The sequence below is a fragment of the Heptranchias perlo genome, chromosome 5, assembly GCF_035084215.1.
Source record: "Heptranchias perlo isolate sHepPer1 chromosome 5, sHepPer1.hap1, whole genome shotgun sequence".
NCBI classification, from domain to species: domain Eukaryota; kingdom Metazoa; phylum Chordata; class Chondrichthyes; order Hexanchiformes; family Hexanchidae; genus Heptranchias; species Heptranchias perlo.
This window is the reverse complement of record NC_090329.1, coordinates 115,562,580-115,575,708: the sequence shown is the minus strand read 5'-3', so window position 1 is coordinate 115,575,708 and position 13,129 is coordinate 115,562,580. Positions and strand designations below refer to the sequence as shown.

Genomic DNA, 13,129 nt, shown 5'->3' with positions numbered 1-13,129 from the left:
TTTTGTGTCTTCTATTATTAGATAAAAGAAGAAGCTTACAATGTTGCCAAAAAGAGAAGTAAGACTGAGGATTGGGAGTGTTTTAGAAATCAGCAAAGGATGACCAAGAAATTGATAAAGAGGGAGAAAATTGTATATGAGAGTAAACTAGCAAAAAGTATATACAAGTATGTAAAAAGCAAGAAATTAGCGAAAGTAAACATGGGTCCCTTAGAGGCTGAGACAAGAGAAAATATAATGGAGAATAAGGAAATGGCAGAGACGTTAAACAAATATTTTGTGTCTGTCTTCACATTAGAAGACACAAAAAACATACTGGAAACAGTAGGGAACCATTGGTCTAATGAGAGTGAGGAACTTAAAGTAATTAAGATTAGTAAAGAAAACGTACTAGAGAAATTAATGGGACTAAAAGCCAACAAATCCCCTGGACCCAGTGGCCTACATCTCAGGGTTTTAAAAGAGGTGGCTGCAGAGATAGTGGATGCATTGGTTTTGATCTTCTAGAATTCCCTAGATTCTAGAACGGTCCCCATGGATTGGAAGGTAACAAGTGTAACCCCGCCATTCAAGAAAGGAGGGAGAGAGAAAACAGGGAACTACAGGCTAGTTTGCCTGACATCAGTAGTAGGGAAAATGCTAGAATCTATTGTTAAGAACGTAATAACAGGGCACTTAGAAAATCATAATATGATGAGCCAGAGTCAAGATGGTTTTATGACAGGGAAACCATGTTTGACAAATCTATTAGAGTTTTTTGACGGTGTAACTAGCAGGACAGATAAAGGGGAACCAGTGGACGTAGTATATTTGGATTTTCAAAAGGCATTCGATAAGGTGCCATACAAGAGGTTGTTACGCAAGATTAGGGCTCATGGGATTGGGGGTAATATATTAGCATGGATTGAGGATTGGTTAATGGACAGAAAACAGAGAGTAGGAATAAACGGGTCATTTTCGGGTTGGCAGGTTGTAACTGATGGGATGCCGCAAGGATCAGTGCTTGGGCCTCAGCTGTTTAACAATACATATCAATGACTTAGACGAGGGGTCCGAGTGTAATGTATCCAAGTTTGCTGACGATACAAAGCTAGGTAGGAAAGTAAGCTGTGAGGAGGACGCAAGGAGTCTGCAAAGGGATAGAGACAGGTTAAGTGAGTAGGCAAGAAGGTGGCAGGGTGGCGTATAATGTGGGGAAATGTGAAATTATCCACTTTGGTAGGAAGAATAGAAAAGCAGAATATTTTTTAAAAGGTGAGAAACTAAGACATGTGGGTAATCAGAGAGATTTGGGTGTCATTGTACGTGAATCACACAGTGTTAAGTGCAGGCATAGCAAGCAATTAGGAAGGCAAATGGTATGTTAGCCTTTATTGCAAGGGGGTTGGAGGATAAGAGTAAGGAGGTCTTGCTACAATTATATAGAGCTCTGGTGAGACCACACCTGGATTTCTGTGTACAGTTTTGGTCTCCTTACCTAAGGAAGAATATACCTGCCTTAGAGGGGGTGCAACGAAGGTTTACTAGATTGATTTCTGGATGAGAGTGTTGTCCTGTGAGGAGAGATTGAGTAGAATGGGTCTATATTCTCTGGAGTTTAGAACTGAAACGTATAAAATTCTTGGAGGGCTTGACGAGGTAGATGCTGAGAGGCTATTTCCCCTGGCTGGAGAGTCTAGAACTGAGGGTCATTGTCTCAAGATAAGAGATCGGCCCTTTAGAACCGAGATGTCGAAAAATTTCTTCACTCAAAGGGTTGTGAATCTTTGGAATTCTCTACCGCAGAGGGCTGTGGATGCTCAGCCATTGAGTATATTCAAGACTGAAATCGATAGATTTTTGGACACTAAAGGAATCAGGGATATGGGGATAGGGCGGGAAATTGGAATTGAGGTCAAAGATCAACCATGATCTTATTGAATGGCGAAGCAGGCTCGAGGGGCCGTATGGCCTACTCCTGCTGTTCTTAATTGAATCCTGATAAAGATATAACTTGTTTGCCAAGAAATGTTGGACCGGGATGGTGCTGTTGGTGATAATTGTTGCAACTTCTTCTGATAGTTCAGATAAGACTTCATTCGGATCAATTTGATTTTGGCTCTCCGTTTTCTATACCGATCTTGAAGCAATAAATCACGCTGGTACTAGGTGACTTAAACCATTATTTTTACGCCTAAGTGGCAGCAGCATGAAAACTGGCTTAAATGCAGGAAAGTCACAATCGCCGTTGAGTTCAAGGGGGCAGAGCTATAATAATTACCTTCTAACTGTTTTCGGCGAGGAAAATGGCTCAAAAATCCCAGAAAAATATGCAGTGGCATAATTAATGACGTAAATCACTTACTCCATAATTTCCTCTTTTGCGCTGTTCGAGGCGCCCCGACGTGGACTGGTGCAAGGCCTCAGGAAAATTTGGGCCATTGTTCTAACGGCCTCAACTTGCTAGTAGGTAAAGTTCAGTTAAGCAATATATGGAGCACTGCTGTTTTTATTTTAATAAACTGGATTAAATAATTTCGATTTAATGCAGCACCTCAGCCTTTTTTCAGCAGCTTGTAATTACCAGTATGTCCCTTCATTATAATTATTGTATGAAAACATCTGGTGTTTGAACAGCAGGAAGAGCTTAAGAAATCACGTGAATGTAATGTTTCTGAACAGTGTTGACCATTACATTATTTAGGGTTACATGTCAGCTACACATTATCATTATCATGGCCAGTCACAAACTGAAATAATGGACTCTCAAGAATGTTGCCATTGGAAACTATACAGTATCAAGTTATAGGGAGGGTATTCCTTATTAATGAGGAAACCGCATGCATTGAGTGTTGTACCAGAGACTGTAGTGTATCAATGTTTCAATGGGTACTATAAGCTCCTGTATTTATTTTAGCTTCTGACCCCTGAAGGACACTCATTTGTCTCCCCAGTTTTTTCCCCAACTCTCCTGAAGGCACTGGCTTAAAAATTGGTTTGCACGGCCTCCCGGCACAAATTAACACGAATGAGATTGGTGAGCAGTTGCCCCATGGGCATCCAAGGCAGCTCTCTGATGAAGAGGATTTCAATTTCAGGCCGCTGCGTCACCGGCATCGGCCCTCAGGTAGCTCCTGAGCGAGGGGGTGGGTTTAGGCTGCCTGTAGACCTGGTTTTCCTGAATGCAGCCAGTCTGGTGTTGGCAGTGTTTAGGGCAGACTGAATTCGGAAAGGTGATCTGAAACAGCCTTTAGGCCCCTTATTTGCATATGCAAAGTGGCTAACGCTGGTTTCAGGCCCGGGCCCTCGACGTCTCTTTTTCTGCCTTCGTCAGTGTGGCGGATGGTGCACTTCTGGCGAAGAATATGCGCATGCACACTGCACGCCATATTGGACGCTTAGGCACCCATTTTACACCTGGCATCAAACAATTTCTAGGCCACTGACTCTTGCTGGGGTATGTTTGCACAGCCCTCTGGTTCCCATACATTTTTCATGTGTGAGCTCAGATGGTGAAAGCTGGAACATTATTTGACCTTGGCAGTATCACATCCAAGCCTGATCCTGTCATCGCCCTACATCCACAAGTGCACACTTCCGAGCGGGTGTGATTGGATAGGTATGATCACATAACCTCCAATCAGAAAATGCCGGTTCATCACCATGGAGGAGCCACCGGATTTCCTACCTCCCCCACCCCATCGTCGAGCTGCCTGTCAGCTCCCCATGAATATTAAAATAAGGAAAATGCAACAAGAGAGAATAATTAAGCTTTTTAAAAACTGATGAAGCCTGCTCCCTGATTATCCTTTCTAGCTCACCAGATCCAGAACTTCAAATGGTGAAGATGCTGAAGATAGCTTTGCCCACAAGTGCAAAGAAAAGGGGAAGCAGCAGGAGGCTTACAGGTCGGACCATAATTAGTCAGGGGCCACGTCTTGAGGACGCTGGCTTAAATAATGTGCTCAAGTCCTGGTGTGGACCTCAACTTGAAATCTCTAACGTTCATGATGCAGTACCTTTGTTCTGAGGTAATGATAATAATTAGCTCAGTGTGTCTAATGGTTACCTTCTGTGCTGTGACTTTGTTGACTATGATTTTTTTAATTGGTATTAGAGTACGACCTCTTGCCCTCTCTGATATGCAGGTGATGGTATCTGGATGTGCCGTTAGTGAACCCTGCGCAACCACACTTTGTTTCTGGTTCCACATGTATCTTCTTTGTTCTATTTAACTGTACCCTAGATTTCTTATACTTTCAGAATTTACATTGCTGAGTTAACTTTTCCCAAATGCTAAATTTCCCTCAACTGAACTAAGTTCTCCTGACTTCCTATAAACTGACATCATGGCCATGAAAATCCACAGGTTATGCCAGGATTGCGCCCATCGGACTTCGTGGGCTCACTGGGAGGGTACCTAATTTGTATGGGGCTGGCAGTGCCTGTGCCACTACCTTCACATCTCCAGTGCCCAACTGCCCCATGCAGCTGAAACCTCCAAAATCTGGCACCTCCTTGCCATTGGGGCAGACAGCCTTGAAAATCCCTGAAATGGCAGGGACCTGTTGCAATCAGATCCTAGGGTTATGGCAGAAATACTGTGGAACCCCCAAGCCAATTCAGGTCCGATTTTCTTTATTCCATCTCTCTTCAGAAAGCAATCTTCCTCTCTTACCGTTTCTGACAAAACCAAGACAAAACTGCCTTTCTTAAAATTTTTAAATTTTCATCCTTGTTTTCAAATCCCTCCAAAGCCTCGCCCCTCTCTATCTCTGTAACCTCCTCCAGCCCTACAGCCCTCCGAGATCTCTGCATTCTGCCAATTCTTGCGCATGCCTCTTGCACAACCCCAGTTTTAATCGCTCTACCATTGGCAGCTGTGCCTTCAGCTGCCTGGGCCCTAAGCTCTAGAATTCCCTCCCTTAACCTCTCCACCTCTTTACCTTTCTCTCCTCCTTTAAGATGCTCCTTAAAACCTACCTTTTTAACCAAGCTTTTGGTCACCTGTCCTAATATCTCTTTATGTGGCTCGGTGTCATATTTTGTTTACCACGTTAAAGGAGCTATATAAATGCAAGTTGTTATTGTTGTTCTTACATCCCAAGATCAAAAACAAAAATTCAGGCAATTTGACTTGTCAGTTAGTTCTTTCTCAGGGTTGGCTATTATCAAAACCTTCAACTTTTAGTGTGTTTATTGTGATAGGATCTCAGTACCAATTGTCTGGGTCCCTACAGACCACAAAAGCTATTCTTAAGATGTTTTCTTTTATAAGGAATTACCACTATGGTGAGGGAAAATCTTTTGCTTTGGTCAGTTGTTGTCAAAAAAGGCTTTCAGAAACCAAACCAATTAGGAAATATTTCAAGGTCACTGCAGGCAAAGAAGTTGTTTTCATTGTTTCTACAGCCACTTATTAACCATAGCCTGACCTGGATTTTCAAAACATTCTTATATGTTTACAAGAATCCCTGAGTATCAAAAAGTTTACAGGACTTACCTCTGAATTCTCTCTACAAGGATTTTGTTGCCAAACCTGATCCAGTCCTCACCAGATGTCCACCCATGCACTCTCCAGTAAGTGCCCTTGGGTAATGATCAGGATCCCCAGCTGATTTTTCCCCTCCCTTGCCTAAGAACAGTGGAGCCAATTGTAGCATCCCTATTGCCATTCAGCTAAGATCAGCAAAGTACAGGAATCAAAACTGGGATCTTTATATCTGTAATGCTCAGTTTTACATTGCCTTTACCAATCAAGCCATCACAGGAGCTCCGTTTCTTTTTCTTGAGCTCTATTTACGGGTTTTTAAGCTAGTCGTTTCCTTGATTTCAAAGTGCCACAGACATACATCTCCCGTTGTATCAGTTGCAAGAGAGCATTAGTGGTGGAATCTGCAGCCCAGGATTTTGCCATACTACCAATAAAAAGAGAAAATATAGTGGCAGCTGGTAGTAAAACAGGCTGGTGATTTATTATCATCTGTTTTGTGCTACTGGCGAAAAACAGTTTCACCCACAAAGAGTTTTTGTGGTCTATGTTCCCCTGATTTCTAACCCCATTGGTAACCTTTCAGCTGTTTTGCCCCATCACTACTTCCTGCCTTGGCCTTTGGCCCTATCGTGGCTCCTTGCTATGCTCCCGGTACTCTCACACAACACTTCTTGAAATTGGTCCTCCAGTCCCCATTGCTGTTTCCCATGTTGTTCCTGGCACTTCCTAAGAGAATCTTTTAAAATTGGCCCTCTAATACCTTCGGGTCTCCCCGCTGGGCCTCCCAGTACTCCCTCACACCTTTTCAAGTGAGTCATAGGGAAATCCATTCAAACAGAATGCTCACAGTGTTAGAGTGGTCAGAGCAAGGCTGGCACAGTGCATCTTACTTGAACACAAATCACCACTCATATACTTTATCATTTAGTAAATGTACATATTTGACTGATGGAGCTATCTCCTTACTCGCCAGATTACATTTAATTTCTTTTCAGGTTTTTCAGGTGGAACATGCAGTTCAATCACAACGGGCTCAATTTTAAAACGGAGCCAGGAGGGGGTGGGGGGGTCAAATTGAGGTCGGGAAACCCATTAGTATGGGTTTCCTGACCTCAATTTGACAGACGTGCTTACGATTTTGACGTGAGGACGTCTTTTATTTTTTTTTTGTCAGTTTCCTGTCTGACTGACCGGCTGATTGACAGGCTGGTCTCAGTCAGACAGGAGACCAGCCAGGGAGAGGACATCTTCAGATAAGTCTGCAGGTAAGTCTTTGTTTGTATGGATGGGGGGAGAGGGGCACGGGTGGGCAAGGGGCACGGGTGGGCAAGGGGCATGGGTGGGCACAGGGCATGGGTGGGCTTAGGTGAGCAGGGGGGTTGTGAGTCATGGGGGATGTGATTGGGGGGCAGTAATGTGGGGGGCATGATCGGGGGTCATTGTGGGGGTCTGCGATCGTTGAGGGGGAGGACGGAGTCGGGGGTCCGTGACCCCCAGGGTTGAAATCAGGAATTAGTGAAAAATAGAGGCCTGAAGACTACTTGAAAGATTTTAAGGCCCGACCCGCCTCCTGGGAGCGGGTTGGCCGCCCGCCCCCTTGAAAACTGGAAATGGGCCGTAGGCAGGTTGGGGGCAGGTCTGAAATGGTGGCAATTTTCAATGCCCCGCCCCCAACCCACGAGTTTTTTACTTTTAAAATCAAGCCCAACATCTTCTATACTTTCATACCATGGGCTTCCCACACCAATGACCAGCAAGTCATTAATGCTTCTCTTTTTCATCCCTTTTTTAAATTACACTTTATATTGTTATTAAAGATAGCTTTCATTTATTATATGTTCTGTATATATTAAATGATACTTTTGATATATTGTACATTATTTTACATTTAATGTATCATTGGTTTAATATGCTATATTCATTAAATTAAATGTAATTACTTATGAGTTAAATATATAATGTGTTACATATTATCATGGTCACTGTTACCGGTACCAGCTTTTTTTATTCCAGATTTATTAAAATTCTTTACACAAAATATCAGGCAGGATAGTAGGAATAAAACCTTTAGGGGCATATAGCATGAAATTGGATGTTAGGCTGGTAGAGTTAGGATACTAGATGAATGTATTTTAGCGAGCCAGATAGCCTTTTCACGTTCTTGATGTTTTTCATGAGCAAAACCTTGAGGTTGTCATTACTTGCTAAAGATATTTTGCCTTATTTACAATATACAGTGCATCTTTAGCTAGCTTCTTGTAGACCTTTCCTACTTTTATTTGGCAATTGTTCTGAGGGTGGTAAATGCATTGTGACGTGGGTGGAAGGAAACAGTAGTTTAAGACCTAAAGTATATGGCATCACATGACTGAAACTATAGTGTTATGAATGTTTTGTTACAACAGTAGATTACTGTTAACTTATATATTAAAATATGATTTCAAAGTTAATAAGCATTTACATGCAAGTTTGCATTTGAAGTCTACATATTGTAAATTATTTGCAATGATTCGGTTACTGGACTGCAAATTTGCAAATTAAACCTATGTTTATGTTGATGTTTCAGGTAGCTGGGGTTGTTAAAAGATTTTTCATTATATTATGTGATAAATATTGAATTAGTATTTGAGTTAACAAAATATTTACTTACAGCAAATTGTCACAATAATCAATATTTAATGTGACAATGGAAAAAGACAAAAGAAGTAAATATACTGTAGTTCAAAAGAATAAAATCCATCAACACACTGAGGCATTAGACCTTGTACTACACGTGTGGTTTGGAAATCAATGCCACAATCATCAGCTTTTAGGACTGAAACTACTACAGAAACTAGGCTATTCATGTTATTCCCCATGATCATTGCACATCTATCTGGCTTGTAAGGAAAATTAAATGTTTTATATAATATATATATTTTTTTAAATATTAAACTGTCTGTTATTAAACGAATTAATTATTCAATTAGTGGAGCTCTAAATCAAATAATCCTGTATTTATGTGCAACTAGGATAAGAAGTGGTGCTAAAACTGGAAAGATTTTCAATTCTTGGTTTCTGTTTATCTCAGAAAAAATGGCATAAAATACAGTTGGCTAAGGACATAATATAACCAAGTTTTGAAACTCACTATGTTTCACGGCATTTTCATTAACAATTCTGCTTAAGATTAAAACAAAACTTTGGTTAACATGGCTTCTATGATTATAGTGTCCCAGTTGCAACTTTTCAACTGCCCAGATCCTGTTGGCTTGGTCCACAGCACTCTTTCCTATCCCAATGCCTCTTTTCTGTGGCTCAAATCACTGTTTTCAAACCAAATTGACAACTCTTAACCCAGTTCCTGTTCTCAGGCACCAATTGTTATTTGTTAAACCAATTATTTTGCTCTTGGTCCTGATTGCCATTTCCTAACCCAGTTCCTATTTATGTAGCCCTGATTCGTCTTTTCTAATTCTCATTTTATGTCACTCCAAATGCATCAAAGCTCCAAAGCGCCAAAAGTCCAGGTTTGGTACAGGCCAAGTTTTATTTAATGTGCACTTTGTATATAAGATTTCGGGGTAGTTTGTATCACTCTTCATGAGATGATATCTACTATTGTTCCCTTCACTTTGTAGCTTAGAAAATAGCAGCAGTTCTATTCTCCAGATGTATATTTGAAAGATTATCTTAAAGCATGAGAAACTAAAACAAATCAAACTTTTGAAATAAGATACAACAGTCAATTGTCTCCTGTTCTCTCTTTGTTCTTAATTCTTGCTTTTTTTTCCAACCTTTTTCTTCTCTATTTCAGCAAGACAATAGAAATCAAAGTAGTTGATGATGAGGAGTATGAAAAAAACAAGAACTTCTTCATTGAGATTGGGGAGCCACGCTTGGTGGAGATGAGTGAGAAGAAAGGTGGGGTACCTGCTCAGAGCTAAGGCCTTAATGCCATGCCTGAATGTCACTCAGGGATGCTCGGCGCTATCAGATGCCCAGGACATAATGCACACATTTAGATATGTGTAATAGGGTAAAAACTTTTTTAAAAACAATTTATCAAAAAGACATTGGATACAGCATGCTGACTTGGCTTTTGATGATCGCTTCAAATATGGACATGCAAACTTTCAAATGGTATACTGTGCGTTTTGCCATCCAGAAGTTAAAAATAGTTACCAGAAAAGTCATACAAAAATGGTACAAGTTCAAAAGCTCGCACACTATGTTAATGAGGCAGATAAAAATATTCAAAGTGTTCTAAATGTCGGTCTAACTCATTGAGCTAGAATGTCTTTATAGCAGCAGTAATAAGTTTATACCCTATTACATATTAATATTATCTGAATGTGGTGCAGGCTCCCTCCCTTCATAACATCTCACTAACCATCACTTAGTTTACTTAAGCATGTGTGACTGTGATGGACAACTCCAATCCATTGTTTGCCTTTGTCTTATGTTCTTACAGGAAAACCATTACCATTAATATAGTTGACCGTGGGGAGTATGAAAAACAAGACAGTTTCTTCATTGCACTTGGTGAACCTGTATGGATCAGACGAGGAATGAAAGGTGTGAGAGTAACAAAAGACATTTTGAGAATTGTTTTCTTCTCTGTTTGTGTCCTACTCTCACACTGACTTTCTCCTCTTACTTTGCTATCTAAAGCCTTTGCCATACCTGACTGTTGGGTGTTTTTTCTGTGTTGTTTTTTTTCCCATGATGAATGTTGAACTGTCTTTGATGCTGTACAGATTCTGAAATATCCCAGTACAAAAGTCAATTTTTATATTTTTATGCATAGTATATTTAGTCAGTTCTATTGAGATTAGTTTTCCTCTCGAACACAAATAGAGATAAAAAATGTAATTAATATGATCACAGGAAGTATTCTTGAAAAATTCAGTCAATTTTCAGTTAAAGGAATAAACTAAAGAGTTGATAATTTTTATAAGAATGCAAAGGAAGGTTTTATGTTTATGTGTTACGGTTACTCAAATCTAATTCATAGTTGCTTTTATTTTGACATTTTGTAGAAGTCAAGAAAGTTGGTCCATGGGAGAGTTATCCATTGCTAAGTATCTGCACATTTGTTCCCTGTACTAAATTAACCAGAATTTACAACACTGCCCTACATAGTTGAAACAGTCATTTCACATGTCACATCAATGCTATAGATTTTTGAAGCTGTAGTTAAAACATTTGTCTTTCTTTTTGTAACCCTTCCACTGTTCATCGTAAGTTCCTTATTTGTCTTACTTTTCTTTTATACATTTGTTCTCTTTACAGCCTTGTTGTTGAATGAGCTAGGTAAGCTTCCTTGTCTTCTCTGTTTCTGTTTGCAATTTGCATTAGCTGTAACATGCTAGCTATGGAATTATGTGCTATGGGATTGTAGAGATTTGTAGGAAGTTGCTTAGATTACATTCAAAGAGTAAATCCCCCCAGTATTCATTTTAAATACCAACCCAATGGTAAAAATGATTAATTATTAGAATAACACTTCCCATGATGCCTCAGTGGATAAATGCACTACGTAGTCTGATACTGTGCCATATAAAACAAACTTATCTGTGCTTAGTTTGCCAATCGCAAGCAGAGAGGAACAGGACTACTACAGTACGCATCAGCACCTCTGGATTAGTCAGGGGAAGATTGGTCAGGGTCAGCCAACCAATGACTCCATGCTGGAACTGTGCACAAGTGGATGCCATGTGAGGATAGGACCAGACTCGACTAAGGTGGCCCCATGATCAAACAGCCTGGCAAACACCGACTGTGTCGATTCACACATGTTACCAGCATACATATGGAAGCTGATCCCATGCCCCTCCGTTCACAAACCTCTTGGATCTTCAGGCACGATATTAGAGGACTGCAGCCTGTGTAACTGTAACGCGAGCCGAGCCACCGCCTCTAGGTAATGGGAGAAAATTAGAGGGAATAAATGAATTGATTAACTTTAACTTTTTTTTTCAGTTCTGTTATTTCAGTATTTTTATTTAAACTGATGACATTGTCAGGGAAAACCGGCACATAAACGTGAGGGAGTATAATTAACACACAGTTGAAAGGATGAGATTAGAACCATGATTCTATGGTTCCAACTTTGCCTTTTAAGTGAATACCTGGGATTAATGACTATTCCTGCTGATGCCTACTCAGCTCCCTTAACTACAGACAAGTTTCTTCTGACAGATTTTGTCAATGAGTGCTGATAAGAGGTTTATGAACACAGGGGCTTGGGATCAGTTTCCATATCTGTGCTAATGACACCCAGCTCTATCTCTCCACCAGTTCTCTCAACCCCATGACTATCTCTGAGCTCTTAGAGTGCTATGGCTGAGTCAGAACTTCATCTAGCTGAATACGAGAAAGACCATAAATGTTATTAGCTCGTGCCACAAACTTCGCTGTCTTGCCTTTGACTTCATCCTCCTCACTGACCACTTCTGAGACTGATCCTTGACCTCCTGTTTGACTCTAAGTTTAACTTCAAATCTCACATCATATCCATTACCAAGAATGCATATTTCAACTTCTACAATATTGCCAATCTCTGCTCTTAACTCAGGCCTCAGCCACTGAAACCCTTACCCTGTTTTAGTCACCTCTAGACTCGATTTCTATAATGCCCTTCTCACTGGCCTCCCATCCTCTACCTTCCATAAACTCCATCTGGTCCAAAACACAGCTGCCTGTATCCTGCCCTGCACTAAGTCCCATTCATCCATTGCCCTTGACCTTGCTAACGTACATTGACTTCCAGTCCCTCAATTTATCCTCATCTTCAAATCCCTCCACCTAGTCTCTGCAATCTCCTCCAATTTTATATCCCCTCCAATGACTTTTGGTCCTCTGAATTTGGCTTCCCATCCTCTACCCACCCCCTCCTTTGCCCCATCACTGGCAGCAGAGCCTTGCCTTGGCTTTAACCTCTGGAATTCCCTCCCTATACTCCTTTACCTTTCCTTTTCTTTCCACATCTTTTCAACCAAGCTTTCAGTCACTCCTCTTAACCTCTCCCTCGATAGCTTGGAATCCATTCCCATATTACTATTTGTTTCCTTCCTCCCACCATGTAAAACATCTTGGGATGTTTACCTTGAAGATGCAACATTATGCAATTTGTTGCTGGTAATATCGACAGAAAGATGATCGGAAGGATGTTAAATATTAATCATAATTCTTTAAAAAGTACTGATGGCTTCATAGACTCTTGTACTAGCACAATGGATAGAATAATGGGATAGCTTGGTGGAACTGCCAATCATCACATCAACTTCCACTGTTATTTAGTGGCAGAAATAAATCCAGTTAGAAATTGACCTTATCTTAGCTCCTTTTCCTTTCTCCTTCTGGCATGGTTGGGGTCTTCCCCAGTGAGTCCTTTCTCCTTTTCCTCCAGCTGTATGTGCAAGCTAAATTTGAAAGGGCTTGCGATGATTTTTTTTAAGAGCTTAAAACTGTCCCTCACTCACCAAGTGGGGAAACATTTCCATGATGACATAATACCAGTGGGCGAAGAAAAATGGCCAGCCAATACCTAGGGGGTAGTTTTAACCCCAAAGAACAGGTGGGTTGGGGCAGGTGGGAGGTTAATGTAGCAGTTTTTTGAAGTGTGACTGCATCCCGGCTCCAACGGGCCCACTTCCGGATTTAACCCGGGCG

At 40.8% G+C, this 13,129-nt stretch overlaps 1 protein-coding gene across 4 annotated transcripts in view; it reads left to right on the top strand.

The window, feature by feature from the left end:
• Window positions 1–13,129, top strand: part of LOC137322039 (sodium/calcium exchanger 1-like) — a 322,838-nt gene that overhangs the window by 244,940 nt on the left and 64,769 nt on the right. For 3 of the 4 annotated variants that reach the window (XM_067985074.1, XM_067985072.1, XM_067985073.1), the window contains exons 3-4: window positions 9,270–9,376; window positions 10,748–10,768. In XM_067985074.1, the coding sequence (XP_067841175.1) occupies window positions 9,270–9,376; window positions 10,748–10,768 (128 nt within the window). Of the gene's footprint in view, window positions 1–9,269; window positions 9,377–9,926; window positions 10,031–10,747; window positions 10,769–13,129 lie in introns of all 4 variants that reach the window. The other variant, XM_067985075.1, reaches the window with a different exon arrangement.